This window comes from Mus caroli, chromosome 4, assembly GCF_900094665.2.
Source record: "Mus caroli chromosome 4, CAROLI_EIJ_v1.1, whole genome shotgun sequence".
Taxonomy (NCBI): domain Eukaryota; kingdom Metazoa; phylum Chordata; class Mammalia; order Rodentia; family Muridae; genus Mus; species Mus caroli.
In genome coordinates this window covers 145,444,589-145,462,927 of record NC_034573.1, presented here as the reverse complement: position 1 = coordinate 145,462,927, position 18,339 = coordinate 145,444,589, and the positions used below count along the sequence as shown (strand labels likewise).

General features: G+C 40.7%; 1 protein-coding gene across 3 annotated transcripts in view; it reads right to left on the bottom strand.

Annotated features, from left to right (window-relative positions):
- Gnb1 (G protein subunit beta 1) overlaps positions 1 to 18,339 on the bottom strand; it is a 65,096-nt gene that overhangs the window by 4,838 nt on the left and 41,919 nt on the right. For all 3 annotated transcript variants that reach the window (XM_021159572.2, XM_021159570.2, XM_021159571.2), the window contains 4 exons: positions 13,764 to 13,827; positions 11,229 to 11,391; positions 3,102 to 3,168; positions 1,332 to 1,533 (listed from right to left, as the gene is read on the bottom strand). In XM_021159572.2, the coding sequence (XP_021015231.1) occupies positions 1,332 to 1,533; positions 3,102 to 3,168; positions 11,229 to 11,391; positions 13,764 to 13,827 (496 nt within the window). The remainder of the gene's footprint in view (positions 1 to 1,331; positions 1,534 to 3,101; positions 3,169 to 11,228; positions 11,392 to 13,763; positions 13,828 to 18,339) is intronic.

The window sequence follows — 18,339 nt, the reverse complement described above, 5'->3', positions numbered from 1 at the left end:
TATAGAAAAGCAATGAGACTGAGGCACTGCTAAAGGACTTCTGTCCTCTGGACACGAGCTGTCAGGAGGGACTTGTGGAGGATGGAGCAAATCACGGCTCTAGTCACCAGACTCATCTCTTCAGGAGGTGCTAGTAAGAAAGTAAGTTCTAGGGCTGGTGAGATGGCTCAGTGGGTAAGAGCACCCGACTGCTTTTCCGAAGGTCTGAAGTTCAAATCCCAGCAACCACATGGTGGCTCACAACCACCCNTAATGANATCTGACTCCCTCTTCTGGAGTGTTTGAAGACAGCTACAGTGTACTTACATATAATAAATAAATAAATCTTTAAAAAAAAAAAAAAAAAAAAAGAAAGTAAGTTCTAAATTTGCCATTCCCTTAGCTGGCAAGATATTCAGCCTCTAAATTACTGGTCACTTTAAGAAAAGGAAGAGTTGAGCTGGCACCTAATAGCCTCATCAGTGTCTGAAATATATGCACAGCACAGGGTTTTAGCTGCTTCTAAAAGATTTTGTGACTCTGGTTGTATTTGCAAAAAAAAAAAAAAAAAAAAAAAGGGGACAACCTGGTTTGGTAGCAAAGGCCTGCCTATAATCTTAGTGCTAGAGAAGACTTCCAGTTCTAGGCAAGCCTAGGCCATACTTCTAGACCTTTTCTCAGAATAAACACAAAGAAAAACACAAAACAAACAAACAAACAGAGCACAAATTTAAAAACAAACTTTGAAAAAAACAAAACAAAAAACATTTTTTTTTAAGGTAGTGGAGTTAAAAGCCATTTACTACTACCCAAGTTTGGTTTACCCAATCTATGTCAGGTGTCTCCTAACAGCCCACTTGGCTCTAATACACATGCACATACCCAGATACAGACACACAGACAGGCAGACACAAATATAAATGAGAATGGATCCCACAGGCTCTTAAGTTTGAACACTTGATTCCTAGTTTGTGGAACTGTTTGGGAGGTATTAAAAAGTATGGCCTTGTTGGATGCCTGAAGTTTCAAAAGGCCATGCCATTCCAAGTTTTCGCTTGTTCACTCTCTGCCTTGTGATTATTTATATCTCAAGATGAAGGAAGCTCTCAGCTACTTCTTTAGCACCATGCTTGTCTGCTTGTAGCCAGGCTCCTCACAGTGATGGACATGGATTCACCCTCTGAAACTGTAAGCCTCAATTAAATGTTTTTTCTCTTAAGTTGCCTTGATCATGGTGGTTTTGTTCCGGCAACAGAAAAGCAACTAATATGCTATCTCTCCAGACCCTAAAAAAAAAACAAATCTTCAACAACAACAAAGGTTGAGATCTAAAGCAGACAATTTAAACTCACACATATGGCATTGATGTCAGACTCGTGTCCTGTAAAGGTCTGCCGGCACATCCCTTCTCGGACATCCCAGAGCTTGGCTGAAGCATCACAAGCACCAGAGACAAACAGTCTGGTGTCAGGAGCAAGAGACAGGCTCATGACATCTCCAGTGTGTCCAGTAAACGTGGTTGTCTGCTGGCCAGTCTCGATGTCCCACAGGGCACTGGAGCAGGAAGAAATGAAAAGAAGGTATCAGGCACACACATGGGACCAATCACCTAAAACAACACCCTCTATACTACCCAGAATCACAGATGACTTCTGTGCCATGGGGAAGACACATTTACTTCTGTAATGAGATTTTGCTAAGGAAAAGAAAATGAAAACAATAAACAACCATATGGATAAGCATATGGGCCTGCTGTTTCCAGGTTACCTCACACTACAGCAAAGGAGACACTGTCCTTCACACAAGATAATCATGGGCAGTTTGTGGGATGGCAGAAAGTGCTAAGGCCCCAAAAAAAGGAGCCTGTTTCACTTGTGTTATTCTCTCCATCCCCTCATTTTCCACCTTCCTAGACACTAGGAATGTAAATAAGTGGCTCAGAGAAACTCTGATGCTCCAACTCCTCTTGCAACAAGGACCATAAACCAAAAATGGTCTTCATGGATGTACAAGGTTTTCCAAGGGCCTCTGCTTGACAGTGGCTAAAAGCCTTGGTATCATCAGCATTACATAAAGCAGGAGCTGCCTATGAAAATGGTAGTCAGGCTACTTCCTGCTGCAACCCGCAGAAGCAACAGCATGATACACTGTCCATTCTTGTCAACCTCACCAGCTTGTCTCACCCAGCAACACCAATCCAATCAACCAAGTTCACTACAATGAATGCTGGTTATCTTTGCTAGGCATGAGGGACACTGAAAGGAAGAAGCACAGAGCACAAAAGTTTCACATATTTCAACCAAAAAAATAATCAACACATGAAATTTGAAATTCGTAATGACTAATCTTCGATGCCCACCTGACTACATTTTTTTTTTTTTTTTTTTTTTTTTTTTTTTTAAATTTTTTTTTTTTTTTTTGGTTTTTCGAGACATTGTTTCTCTGTGTAGCCCTGGCTGTCCTCAAACCAGTGCTGGGATTAAAGGCGTGCACCACCACGCCCGAGTAACATTTTCATCAATAGTCCATTGTTGGATTCATTGGCCTGTAAGCCATGCTACTAAATCAACTTTAAAATATTGCTACTGACCTCCCAGGAATGTCTCCCACGACCAGAAAACCCCACAAGGGCAACTTAAGTTTAAAATGATTCTCTTAAAATAACCACCTGGTCATTTCATTAATAAACAAAAGGAAAAATTACTTGAATGCGTCTCCATCTACTAGTAAGCAAATATTCTAAAATAAACAAATCTGACAGAGATGCTGTTTGAAAGCTATACTCATTCTCACAATATGCTAAGTTGACTTTACAGTGAAAAAGAACCCCACAGGGCTAAAAACACCACCTACATGAGTAAAAATAAATGGAGAAAAAAATTAAAACAGGTACTTGATATACAACTATAGTTTAAATATCTATATTTTAGTTCTTTGTTCAAAATCAAACTTTGTATATCCACAGATGATGCAATGAGTTACTCATTGATACTTTGTTTTGTAATTGTCAGGTTATGATCAAGAAGCATTTATCTTGCAATGGGAAGTAACCCTACTAACCAGTATTAACAAGAACAGTAGATAGACCTCAAGCCTCAATCTCTGCCTTGTCAGGTACTCACCATGTGGTATCTCCAGAACTGGTAACTATCTGATTGTCATCCAGGAACCGGCAACAGGACAGATAACCTGAAAAAGAGCACACCCAAATGAATAACCAAGTCTAGAAAGTCTCAATCTTAGGATCTTCTCCCTGTGAAAACCATGGTAATAAAAATACCCAGAACTTCTGTCACGGGATGGGTGAAACTATAGCTAGGCAGACTCAATGGGTTAATGCTTTAGACAGACCCACACCTGCACAGCTCATAGCAGTGAGCTATGCCTTGGGAACACCTCATTCTTCCACCTTACCTGTGTCTTTCCGTTTCCTTTTATCAACATTTGTGTCCTCATCTACTTACTGAGTAGAGCAGCTGGACACAAAGGAACTCAGAACCAATGAGAAGAGAGATAGTAATGGAAACAAGGGAGAAAGGGCTACAGGCCAACTAGAGGAACAGCAAGCACACTGAAAATATCCAGTGGGAAGGCTCCAAAAATACGGGTGACTACGCTTGCTTTCTCAAGAGCTGTGATATGGAGTATGCATGGAAAAGCTATGTTCCTGCTGACACCCACTGGAAAGATTTCTTAGAAGCTGTGGATGGAACAGGGGACAGCGAGACTGCCTCAAAATACAATAAAAATTTTGAGGGAGAAGAAAATGAGTAACTGAAAAGACTGATATCTGAAAGTCACCTAGTTTTGCCAGAGTGGAGTAAAATCTGCCAAGCAAAGGGACAAATTATAAATGGTTACATAAAATTACACAACACACGGCAGGACACTGAGAACTTCCCCGATATGTATGGGTTCTGTGCACAGGTACGTGCTGCAATTGCCTGTGTGGTTAGCCCTGAAAGTAGCACTTCCTTCCTTTCTGCTGGAGTGACATGGAGGGATGCTGAGGGGCAAGCTCCTGGGCTTTGCTTTCGTCTGTGGGTTTGACAAATCAATGGGAGGGGACACCAAGATGACAGTAACAGAAGTATGTAATTAACTGACCAGTTCTGTGTTTCACAGCAGACTTTGCAGACAGACAGAATCTTTTTTTCTATATCCAAGGTCACCAATACTCTTCAGAGGGAGGGGAGAAAAAAACCCAGACCAACCAACAAATAACCAAAGACAACCCACTGTATTCATAAATATGTAAAACATCCAATTATTCATTAGATGAAAAAAATTATACACCAGAATGTTCTAGCTACTCACTCTACGAGGTCACAATACTGAATGGCAATGCCGTGGTACATCAGAAGGGCAGGTAAATCACGGCCCTCTGGACCAGAACTAAAGGTCTCAAAACAGCAGCTCAGAGTCCACCCTTCCACTCTTTTTTCACCCGTCCCTAGGGATTAGCATTGAGACCAATCTGTGTCTACGTTCCAGTCGCCTTAAAAATAGTATCTAGGCAACAGACACATTTTCAAAAAAAGAAAAAAAGTGCACGTACACGCATGCACGTATGTATGTGCCTGTCTTATTTGTTTGTTTATGACAGGGTTTCTCTTTGTAGCCCTGGCTGTTCTGGAACTCAAGTCTATACATGAGGCTGGCCTTGAAGTCAGAATCCTGTGCTTCTGCCTTCTAAGTGCTGAACTAAAGGAGTATGCCACAACCCCTGGCTAATTATTTTCAATTAATAATAAAAAAAAAGAATATATATTCTACCTATAAATTATAAATATTAATATAAATAGTAATAATGAACACTCTTTCAGTTATTGTGAACCCAATTACATCCATTTCTAGGGTTTCCTTATCCTATAAGATAGCCTATACCATCTATTAAGTTTTGACCCTGGAGGGCATACTTTTACATAGGAAGCTCCTAATAGGACAACCAACTACCAATAGCCTGTTCTTCAACTGACTTCAATGGTTTTGTCTTACACAGTTGGATGATCAGCCAATCTGCTGGAACATCCCTGAGAAGTGCTAAAGCAGCCTCCAACAGTCCTAACTTACATAGACAGGCACTTTAACAGTTAACAGCAACACCACACAGGTAGCCAGCATACCCACAGACAGCTCAAGTGACAGGAGGACAAGTAAGAGTTTTGCTGCTGTGTATGTGTTTCTTAACCTGATGAAACTGAACAGACATTTGAAAGGAACATAACGAACCCATAGTTGCTATGACAATTATATTGCCAAGGCTGCAAGTGTACTAAGAAATGGCAACGTGTGATCTACACTCACGAGGAAAGGACCACAAAGATATACCTCAAGATCAGATGCTACAATAGACATTTTATATTTAGCTCTTGTAATTATATTCAGAAACATGAGAAGTAATCTTGTTTATAAATAAGACATAAAACCTCAGTGCTTGTAGAGGGGATCTTTTAAAATAAAAACACAGAATTTCTGAATCTGAAGAGACCATTTGACACAAAAACTTATGTGACCACTCTTCCATACCTCCCCAGCACAATTTGTATTCTTGCCATCTATTGCCAGGTGAGCTTTCTTCAAATGCTGGTCACTGCTAGTCTAATAAGAAGGAAAGCTGTTGTCTAGTGACCAAAGTCAACCGAATTTACTTGAATAGAAACAAAACATGTGAGGAAGTGGAAACTGAAGCAGCTCACCCCCAAAACCATAGAAACCAGGGCACTGGAAGACATAGCTCAAATCTTACGATTTAGCAAAAGACATATTTTAGTGAGTTCCAAATGCCAAACACAAGAATATAAAGAAAGTTACACATCTAGGAATATCACCATCAAACTACAAAAATCAAAGATACACCTTTTTTTTTTTAAAAAGATTTATTTATTATATGTAAGTACACTGTAGCTGTCCTCAGACACTCCAGAAGAGGGAGTCAGATCTCGTTACAGATGGTTGTGAGCCACCATGTGGTTGCTGGGATTTGAACTCTGGACCTTCAGAAGAGCAATCGGGTGCTCTTACCCACTGAGCCATCTCACCAGCCCGATACACCTTTTAATACGTTATATTTTTAAATGTTGAAAGCTGAGAAGATGGTTCAGTGATTAAGAACAGTGGCTACTTTTTAGAAGACTCAGATTCAATTCATTGCACCAACACGATGGGTCGTAACTATTAACTCCAGTTCCAGGAGAAACCCCGCACCCTCACTCTGGCTTCGTTGGCATCAGCCATGCATGTGGTGCACCAACATTTATGCAGGGGAAACACTCATACACATTAAGGTGACATCAACTGTATGTAAGGTGACATCAATTCTGTATGTCCAGCAAAACTATCCTTCAGGAATAAAGGTCAAGGGCCAGCAAGATGGGACCATGTGTACAGGTGCTTGCTGCCATTTGATTACTTGAGTTCAATTTGCAGGACCTACATGGTGGAAGAGAAAAGCCAACTTCCCACAAGTTGTCCTCTTAATTACACACACACACACACACACACACACACACACACACACACACACACACACGTCAAAGACTGGCATGATGGATCAGTGGGTAAAGGGACTTGCTACTGAGTTTCATCTTCAGACCCCATGCAGAGATGAGGAGAGAACTAACTACAGAATCATCCTTGAACTCCTCATGTATGACCACCACCACCACATAAATAAAAATAAAAATAATTTAACTCAAAGGTGGTGACAAAGATAGATGGATCTCTGTGAGTTTGAGGTCAACTTGATCTATAGAGCCAGTTCCAGGATAGTCAGGGCTACACAGAGAAACCCTGTCAACAACAACAACACAACAAATGCCAAACAGACCTTTTCAAAAAGAAAAAGAAAAAAAAAAAAAAAAATCAGGACTTCTCACAAGCAGTCTACTCTAACCACTGCAACCTCATCTGGTTTCAGTTAACCCATGGAAACCAAGCAAATTCCAGAAACAAAAAATTTCTTAAAAAATAAAAAAATAGGGCTGGTGAGATGAGATGGCTCAGTGGTTAGGAGTGCCGACTGCTCTTCTGAAGGTCCCGAGTTCAAATCCCAGCAACCACATGGTGGCTCACAACCATCTGTAACGAAATCTGATGCCCTCTTCTGGAGTGTTTGAAGACAACTACAGTGTACTTACATATAATAAATAAATAAATCTTTAAAATAAATAAATAAATAGATAAATAAATAAATAAAAATTCTCAGTGCCATGAGTCAAAAAAAAATCCTTAATTATAGTGTATTGCTATGTTGCACTACCTTCTTACTGCTTACTGTTAATCTCTTTTCTTTAATTTGTAAATTAAATTTCACTGAACAAACATACAGATATTAAAAAAAAAAATAGCACATAAAGGGACTGGCAAAATGTACAACTGTAGGTGTTATGAAGGAGTAGCTTTTTGGCATACAGGAAACCAGAAAAAGAGGTGCCCCTCAGGAAGGAGTACACAGCACTGGGAATGATGACGTTGTTTGTCTAAGTGCATGTGAGACTATACAACTCTTCAAACACAATGCTGAATCCAGGCATGGTGGTGCACACTTGTAATTACAGCACTGGGGAGGCAGAGGGAAAAGAATGCAGAGGCTGGAGCAAGCTAGAGCTAGAAACTGAGTAACACAAAAGAAGGCAGGGAAAAAAAAAAAAAAAGGAAAGGAAGGAAGGAAGGAAGGAAGGAAGGAAGGAAGGGAGAGAGAGCAGGAAAAAAAAGCAAAAAGCAGAGGGAGGAGAACCACCCTAAGTACCGACTCCAACCACATCCAGAGCAACACTTAGGATTTTTTTAGTGCAAATGAACTTCAATCTATCAATAAGTGGTATGTGTGATTTTCCCAGGGTACTGGTTATCAGCAATGAACTGAAGCTCTCAGTCAGGACTGTAAGAATGTAACACAGCAGCCTCAAATGTCCTAGGCTACAAAGAGCCTAGGAAGCACCCATGGAAGCAGCAGCACACACTTTAGTCTGAGCACCCAGGAAGCAGAGGCAGGCAGATTTCAGGCCAGCCTGGTCAACATAAGATGAGGAAGATGTGGGATGCCAGGCTAGACAGAGTCAACATAATTCAATGGCTAATATTTTAAACGTTAAAGAGATTTCTGGATACCCAGCACTTGGGAGGCAGATTTCTGAGTTCAAGGCCAGCCTTGTCTACAGAGTGAGTTCTAGGATAGCCAGGGCTATATAGAGAAACCCTATCTCAAAAAATAAATAAATAATATATATTTATATTATTTATATTGCATTAATATATATAGAAAGAGAGAGAGATTGATTGATTGATTGAGATTTCTGGATATAACCTCATTATAAGTCAAGAAGAAACTATATGTAAAGTATGAACTTACCTGTATTTACAAGGTACAGGGCTTGCCCCAACCATTTATTTTAAAAGCTACCTCTCGTGTACTTCAGGCAGTTTCAAACTCACTACACAGTAAAGGATTACCTTCAACTCCCAGCTTCCATCTATCTAAGTGCTTGAACTACAGGGCTACACACCAGATCTGGTTTTATGCTGGGCTGAAGATCAAACCTAGAGCTTCATTCATGGTAGGTAAGCACTCTATTTTTCCAGCTCCTAAAGGCGCTACATTCCCAGCTCCTAAAGGCAGAGACTTTAAACAGAATTGAAGACTTAACTCTATGCTGTGTATGAGACAACTTATTAGAAAAACAATCAACAAGAAAAAATGTCATGCAGACAGTGAGCATTAGCTGAGCTGGCTGAAAACCCCAGATGAAGTAGATTCACAGTAAAGTATTATATGAGAGGGGATACTAAGCCATGATAAAACAACCAATCATTCAAGAAGATACAGCAGCAATGAATGTACATGCAACACCTCAAATACACAAATGTAGATTCTAGCATGCCAAAATCTTTTCTTCTGATGGAAATGTAGATATACACTATGCCCAACAACTAGATAATACAGTTTTTGTTTCTTATAGCATGATGTCTTAGTAGACCACCAGTTCAAATTTAAAATTAGCTAAAAACTAGTAAGTTAAATATTTCTCAAAATTTTTAATATATATGAATTTTCTGCCTGTGTGGTGTGTTGAATGAAAATGGCCCCTACAGGCCCATAGGGACTGGTGCTATTAGGAACACCTCCTTGTTGAAACAGGTATGGCTTTGTTGGAGGAAGAGGGTCACGGTGGGTGGGTGTTTCAGATGCTCAAGACAGGACCAGTGTCACTCTCTCCTGCTGTCTGTGAATCCAGAACTCAGCTACCTCTCCAGGACCATGTCCGTCTGCATGTTGCCATCTTCTTCCCATGACAATAATGAACTAAACCTCTGAGCTATAACTAGCCTCAATGAAATGTTTTCCTTTCTAAGAGTTGCTGTGGTCATGATGTCACATCACAGCAATAAAACCAGGACAGCCTGTGTGTCTGTATACCACAAGCAAGTCTGGTATTCACAGAAGCAAGAAGAAGGCATGAAATTCCCTGGGACTATAAGTCTGTAAGGCACATGCAGGTGCTGGGAACTGAATCCAGGCCATCTGAAAGAGCAGCCAGTGTTTTTAGCCATTTCTCCAAATCTCTAAATAATATATATTAGGGGGAATGGAGAGATGGCTCAGTGGTTAAGAGCACTGACTGCTCTTCCAGAGGTTCTGAGTTCAATTCCCAGCAACCACATGGTGGCTCAAAACCATCTGTAATGGGATCTGATGCCCTCTTCTGCTATGTCTGAAGACAGCCATAGTATCTCACATACATAAAATAAATAAATCTTTAAAAAATAAATACAAATTCAACAGACCCTCTCCCCCCAAAGGATTTTTAGATATCTGTCTTACTTGTATTTGTGTACATGGTGTATGCCTAGCCAGAGACCAATAGAGGACATATCCTGCTCTATCACTGTTTGCTATAGTCCCTTGAGATTGGGCCTCTCACTGAACTTGTCTGGAGTCAGTCTACAATGATGACATTATAACTAGGCTTATCCCCATGCCAGGCCTGCCTTTTGTATGTGAGCACTGGGATTGGAACTTAAATCCTTATGCTTATGCAGTAGGCGTTCTTAGTCACTGAGTCTTCTCCCCAACTGTTTTCTTTTTCTACTATATACCCCAGACTGCCCTTAAACTCACTATGAATTCTCCATCCTCTTACCTCCACTTCATGAGAGATGGGATTACAAATTATCATAAAGTCCAGTTTTATGGTGCTGGGATAGACCTAGAACTTTGTGTGTGCTAGGCAAATACTCTACCAATGAATCTACATCCCCAGCCCCTAGAAGAGTAATTTAAATACTACTGATCAAAATTTACAGGAAGCCATGCCTGTATGAATTTTGCTGATTTTTTTTTTTTCCAAGACAGGGTTTCTCTGTATAGTCCTGGCTGTCCTGAAACTTACTTTGTAGACCAGGCTGGCCTCGAACTCAGAAATCCGCTTGCCTCTGCCTCCCAAGTGCTAGGATTAAAGGCATGCGCCACCACTCCCGACCTGGACTTTGCCACTTTTAAGTTCATATATTCGAGAAGGAAGAGATCTAAAACTGGTGGCTTATGCTTCGAGCTAAAGCCAGAATATTAAGAAGCAAGCATTCCTGAAGTAGTAATAAACACTGGCAATGTAACTTAAGAAGCACCAAAGGATGCAATCCTACCTGACCCTAAGGGTTAAAACACAAAACTGCCATGTTCTTCATGACAGTTAATTATGAACAATCTTTTGCTTACATGTGAAGAGTGTTTTACCTATCACTGCGGGCAGGATAGATAGAAAATACTATGAGAGTTTCTTCCTTGGAAATGCAATGTGTCCTAAATGGTGTTGTATGAATTCCAAAAATATGCACCCAACATTTTAATGCTGGCTACATTCAAAAGGTGAATGGACCACAGACTCTCTTCTGCCTCCTCTAAAAAAGCACTGGTCAGTGTGCACAAATAGATATGGTTGTGCATATGAACACTTGCTTAGACTAGGAGAATTCCTGTGTTAATGTCCAAGCATGGAAGGCAGTTTAAAAACAGGACTGAAACATCAATGCATTGATAAACAAGAATGGTGGCTGAAGTAGCTGAGAATTAAAAAACTGGCCTAAAAAAACAGTTTACATGTTTCTTACAGATGAAGGCATATTGGCCCTGGTTTGGCTTCACTTTCAGAAAATTTCTGGCCATTACCTTAACTTTTACTTGAACCAATAATCAACAGATCAAAAGATCCCAGTAAGCAGCTTACACCACTGGAACATGAGATGTGTACCTGTGTGTCCTGCCAGCTCACGACTCACACGCACATTCCCTTCACGAGTTTTCAGGTTGTAAATGGAGCAGATGTTATCCAGGCCACCACAGGCCACATAATTCCCAGAAGGAGCGTATGCGCAGGTCATGACCCAAGAGGAGCGCAGAGGGATGGCATGAACCTAAATAACAAGAATACAGACAGGAAACACTATTAAGTTCAAGAAAATATGACTACAGCTGGGTGTATAGTGTATGTTGTAGCCCCAGCATTCAGGAGGCAAAGGTAGGTGGATCTCTGAATTTGAGGCCAGCCAGGGCTACATAGTAAAACTGTCTCAAAAAAACAAAAAACAAAAAAACAACAACAACAAAAACCCCTAACAAGTAGATAGGTGTGATGGCATACGTCAGTGAATCTAGGAGTTGGAAAGCTAAGAGAAAGAAAAAGAGGGCTTTTTGTTGTGTTTGTCTTTTTTGGTTCTTGAACTCAAAAGTCTTGTCCAGTAGGGTGTATATCACCAGCCCCGATGACAAGTTTGAGGATATTTTGAGCTATACATAATGAGAAACTATCTCAAAGAAAACACCAATTATATTTGTATTTTAATGATTTAAGGAGTGATGTTAATATGATTTGAAAAGATTTACTTTTCCCTTTAATTTATCATGGCTATGAGCTTAGAAAAAAACAAAACAAACACATAAAAAACAGCCAGGCATGGTGCTTCATGCTAATCCCAGCAATAAAGAAGCTGAGGCACGAAGATAACGGTAATATAAGATCAGCCTAGGAAACAGCAACTCATTCATATTCATTCTCTCTCTGACACACACATGCAATAACCTAACTGTACACTGGTAACATAGTCTTGCTGTTTAGATAGAGCAGTTAACATTTCTGTAATCTTGGCATGTATTTACTAATTTTGAGGGAAAATACAACTGTCTAATTTTTTTCCTTAATTGATGACAGCATTAAAGTTTGTTTTGAGATTTAATTTCATGTTATCTGTAGGAACATTTGATTAACTGTTTTTCACATGAGTACAGTGCCTGGGAAGCTAAAGGAGGGAGGGCATTGGATTCCCCTTTAACTGGACATACAGAAGGTTGCAAACCACTATGCAGATGCTGGGAATAAAACTCAAGACATTCTGGAAAATCAGACAGTGACTGAACAATCTTTCCAGCCCTGCACCTTTTCGTTTGTTTTTGCAGGCAGAGTTTCTAGAGCTCTGGCTGTCCTGGAACTTACTTTATAGACAGGGTGGCCCCCTAACTCACAGAGATCTACCTGCCTCTGCCTCCCAAATTCTGAGGTTAAAGATGTGTATCACCACGCCTGGCTCGGCTCCCCGTACTTTAAGCGCATGTGTGCTTGTGCATACATGCATGCCAGGGAAGGTGCAAACGGAGGCTGAGGCTGAGGCTGACCCTTTCCTGACTGCTCTCCACCTTGTTCTGTGAGACAGTGTTTCTCAGGTCTGTCTATAGCTCATCTGTAGGACTAGTCTAGCTAGCCAGATTGCTTTGGGGATTCCTTGTCTCTGTCTTCCAAATACTAGAATTATAGACTGGCCACTGCAACTACTCAGAATTTAAATGTATTCTTTTTTGTGTGTGTTTTGTGAATACTATTTTTTAGAGACAAGGTCTCTTATTATGTGTGTAAACATAATCTTTAATGCTTGAGGCTCCTGCTTACATTCTCAAATGATAGATTATGAGCATGTACCACCATACCCAGTGTAATTTATTTCCAATATAAGAGAAGTGAAAAAAAAAATTTTTTTTTTTTTTGTTTGTTTTTTGAGACAGGGTTTTTCTGTGTAGTTGTGGCTGTCCTGGAACTCACTCTGTAGCCCAGGCTGGCCTCGAACTCAGAAATCTGCCTGCCTTTTCCTCCCGAGTGCTGGGATTAAAGGCGTGCGCCACCACACCCGGCTGAGAAGTGAAAATTTAATTCAGAGATTTGTACCTATCAGGCAAACATTCTACTTAGTATCTCTGTCTTCTCCTTTCCCTCCCTTTCCATATCTAGCCATGGTAGGTTTGACCCTCTGGGTTTATTCCATCATCCTACCTTAGCCTCCTGAGTTACTAGAATTACAGACTTTTACCAATCTGTTGGGTTACATTGTTTTTTGTCTTCTGTGGTCCTAGGAATCAAATCCAGGGAATTATGCCCAGCAGAAAAGTATTCTACCACTGAGCTACATTCCCAATCTTCCACTAAACATTAAAGTATAGTGCATTTTAGATTATCTCTTGTTAATACAAAACAAACTACTAACTAAATGGAATCTACATTTCAGTATTCTAGTAATAAATTAGGAAAGTTCCCAGTCAAAACTAGGACTGGAGTGTAGTAGCTCTTGTGCAAGGACAAGGAAGCACTCAGCTCCTATCTACATGCCAAGACAGGAACCACAGCACAACTGTATGCCAAGTTCAATGGGCCAGCAACACAAGCTCTTCTATCACCCTCAGAGGTCATCATTACTCCATGAACAGACTGCCACTGTTCCAGGGAGGATCTTGCATTGCCCACCTTGTTTGTGGTATAACTGTCCCAGATGATGAGTTTTCCATCCTGAGAGGCGCTGACAAGGAGCCTGGAGAAAAGATAAAGGAAAAGAAAAAACAGAAACAAAAAATCTTGGTGACCAACTAGAGCTTTAAGCTACATTTGCTTAAAATGTAATATACTTAATAATAAGAAAGAGGATCTCAAGGCTCCAGCAATGCAATACCATGACGAGTGTCAGATAACAACTCAGCCCTGGGGAAACCTGGATGACCAGACTCCCCAGCTCTTCCCTTATCACCCGAGAGATGGTACTGACCTGACCTGCTTCTGATGGGTTTCTTTTTTATTCCAAGTTAAATTAGATACACAGAGACATGAGACATATCAAATATTTAGGACACAGTTTTGTTCAATCTGACAACAAGAAAGATTGAATATTATGGGAAAAGCTTGAAACACTACCCACTCAGGAACCATTTTAATCCATTTTAAACACCTGCCCTGTTTTTATTTATATTGAGGGTAGGGTGGGGTAGGACAGAAGCTAGAGTCCTCTAAGGAAGAAGGAACCTCAGCTGAGAAAATACCTCCATCTTACTGGCACATAGGTAAACCTATGGGGTATTTTCTTGATTAATAATTGATGTTCGCAGGGCCAGCTAACTGTGGGCAGTGTCATCTTTGGGCATGTAGTCCTGGATGGCAGGCTACGTAAATCCTAAAGAGAAAGCTAGTGAGCAGTATTCTTCTGTGGTCTTTCCTGATTTCCTTTCATGATAGACTACAACTATAAACTGAAACAAAATCTTCAAGTTGCTCTTGCTCAGTGTTTAATCACACCAGGAGAAATCAAACTAGAACACAACCATGAGCTCCAATGGTAGCATAGGTTGTAACTCATGAATGTGGGGAGTGGAGAAACCATAAATCAGACAGAGGGAGGGAGGGAGGGAGGGAGGGAGGGAGAGGGAGAGTGAGAGAGGAGGGAGGGAGGGGAAGGGGAGGGAGAGAGAGAGAGAGAGAGAGAGTGAGCGGGAAGGGAGGGAGGGAGGGAGGGAGAGAGAGAGAGAGAGAGAGAGAGAGAGAGAGAGAGAGTTAGTTCAAGGTCATTATGTAACAAGTTTGAGGCCCAGACTCTATCCCTCAAAATCAAAAGAAAACAAACTCTCAAACTTCCCAGACAGAGATAAATTAGAATACCTGTCTCGATAAAACTGTGTGGTAGTGAGATGATAAATGACATCAGAATTGCACATGGTTGGGCAAGAGGCCACCAACTATAGTGAATTATGAATTGCTCATGACTCTGTCTTAGTTTGGAACCTGCAGTTCTCTGCATTGTAGACTGAGGCAGGATATACTGCATAGGCAAGCATGACCAACAAACAAGCAAAGGAATCTCAGTTATCTGGGAAGTAACTGAGTGAGAGCAATTCTGAGAAGCACCGTTACTCAGACACAATGTGCTCTTAAGGAAGGGTGAGAGGTTCTTCCAGGTCTACCACGTGATAGCGACATACAGGTTTTAACTTCAAATTGTAATCAAAATGTATACATTCTAGGTATTTCAGCCACAAGTATATTTGGGCATATTTGAACTTCTGAAGCTCATCAAAGACTTGAGGTAAAACTCAACCACGCCATTTTGAGCTCTCTTACACTTTTAATCAGACCATGCTTATTTGACTGACTCACTTGCCTTTTTGAGACAGGATTCCTCTATTATGTAGCTTTGACTGTCCTGGAACTTACTATGTAGACCGGGATGACCTCAAACTCACAGAGGTCTACTTGCCTCTGCCTCCAAAGTGCTTGCATTAAAGCTGTACTACATCATACCCTGCCAAACTATGTTCTGATATGTAAATTTCCTTTATAAAGAACAACATATATATGTGACAAGAAATAAAATCCTTTTCCATCCTTAGTCACAAAATTTATCACAGAACTAGGCACAGGCATCCAGTTTCTTTTCAGCTACAACTTTTATTTCTTTTTCAGTTCTAGAGATTGAATTCACAGTAAATTGTACTTCACCAATGAAATGCACCTCAGTCCTCTGGTAAAATTTTTTTCTTTATGAGGTTCTAGGGACTAAACTCTAGAGCCTTGAGAATACAGGGAACTCAACGATTCTTTTACTTCCTTGGAGATAGGGTACTGTGTAGCTAACAGTCACTCAAAGTCTTTCCAGCTCCCCATCTATTGCAGTTGAGGTCTACTCTTCAATCTATGTTCAGTCATCATACCCAAGGTCCTTTCAACCATCTCTATAGGACAGACAGTATAGGGCCCCTCTGCTGCTCTATTTCTGCTTGGTCTTTTTGACTCTGAGCAAGGGTATCAAGAGACATCTTTAGTAGCTCATCCTCTGATTTAAGAAGTCACCTTCAGAGAGCTCAATAATTGCTAACTCAGTGAGGAATTAAGACAATGCTAAGCTGTTAGCTGATCCTCCAGAAGGTGAAAGAAGACACGCCTTCTAATCTCAGGTCATGTAACTTGGAGGAGCCAACATGGTTCATTGTCTAAAGCTTTTCCTGTTCTGTCCTCAAACAGAGATAGAAACTGAGAACTAGCCAAATTAGCTGCCTAGAACAAAAAGAGGCTCTCATACCCCAACCCCACATACTCTTCATTTTACTCAGAGGAAGACCAGCCAAAGAGACTACTTCATCAGGCTCTGTAGAGAGGGGATTAAAAACCCCACAGAACTGGAAAAGCATTACTGGAATATTATTATAAGTTAAATTTTAGGGCTAAAGAGAAGGCTCAGGTAAAAGTGCCTATCAAACAAGCCCTTCCATTAAATCTAATCCCCTGAGCCAGGTGTGGTGGCTCTTGCAACCCTTTAATTCCAGCAGCATTCGGGAGGCAGAGGCAGAGGCAGAGGCAGGAGGACCTCTTGAGTTTGAGGCCAGCCCTATCTACACAATGCCTGAATAGCCAAGGATACACAGGGAAACCATTTCCTGAAAGAACCCCCCCGCCCCCATAAAAAAAAAAACCAACCAACCAACCAATTGGTCCCAGGAACCCACATAGAAGTAGAAGAACTGATTCCTTGGTCATAATTCCCTGACCTCCACATGCCTACCCCCGCCACTCCTCTACACACACACCCACAAAGCTAAATTTTAGTGTGTGTGTGTTCCTATTTAGAAGTCAAAGGAAGCAGATTGTTGCCCTGTTCTAGCACCCTCTGCCGTATTCCTCTGAAGTAGTCTCACACTGAACCTGGAGCTCATCATTTTTCCGCTAGGGCCAGTGATCCCAATAATTCTTCTATCTAGACCAGACTGAAGCAGTGGGGTTCTAAGTATCTGGCCATGATCAGATTTTACATGTGTCCTAGAGATCTAAACCTAGGTCTTCAAGTTTATGCTACATGGTTGGTCTAAAACTCACTATGTAGACCAGGTTGGCCTTGATCTCATGGAGATCTACCTACCTCTGTCTCCCAAGTACTGAGATTAAAAGACATTTGCAACCACACCAAGCTCAATAACAACCCTTTACTATTAGAGCAAAAAAATATGAAAATGATGTAAGGGGGTAGACAGGTATGCATACCCACAACAGCTCCTTAAACAGCTATTTTAAATTTTAAAATGCAACCACTGACAAGCCAGAAAGTATGCTCATCTAAAGCAATCCCTAAATAATGCTTTGTAAAGTTTATTTGCTTTTTAAGACAGGGTTTCGTGTAGCCCAAGCTGTCCTGGAACTTGCTATATTGCTTTAATTCCAAGGGCTGTAGTTTAAAAAAAAAAAAAAAAAAAAGGGCCCCCATTGTTTGTCCATTTTCTAACTTTTCTTAGGGTTTTTTTTTTTTTTTTGAATGATCTTTATTTTATTTTATTTTATTTTTGGTTTTTCGAGACAGGGTTTCTCTGTGTCGCCCTGGCTGTCCTGGAACTCACTTTGTAGACCAGGCTGGCCTCGAACTCAGAAATCCACCTGCCTCTGCCTCCCGAGTGCTGGGATTAAAGGCGTGCGCCACCACGCCCGGTTGATCTTTATTTTTAATTGACAGTAACTATGGACTGTAAGTTGTTTAATGTTTATATTACAGAATATAAACTAAGTGAATTAACATGGTCATTACCTCACATTTTTAGCATCTTTTTGTGGTGGGAACATATAGTAACTACTCTTGGACTAGAGGTGTACCTTAGTGGTACACCAATTGCTTGCAGTCATGAGACCCTAGGTTCAATGTCCGGCACTGAAAAGACAATCAATCAATAAATCTACAAATCTACACTTAACAATTCTGACAGCAACAACAGAATACATCCATGATCTATCTAACTGAAGCTGCAGCAAGAACACAACGCCCCACCCCCGTTTTCTTTTTTGATGGGACTGTTTCCATTATTAAACAGCCTCAGATAGCGCTCATTTGTACAAGCAATTGTATGGGACCCTGCAGAGAACTAAAGATAGAATCTTTTGTTCTCTAGCTATTTACACCCTTCAGCAGATAATTTCACAAAGAGAAAGCTAAGCAGAAATTGCACTGATAACAGAAAATGAAAAAACTGACTCAAAAGAAAAGGATGTTGAGATTCCTTTAGCTCTGGAAGGAGAACAC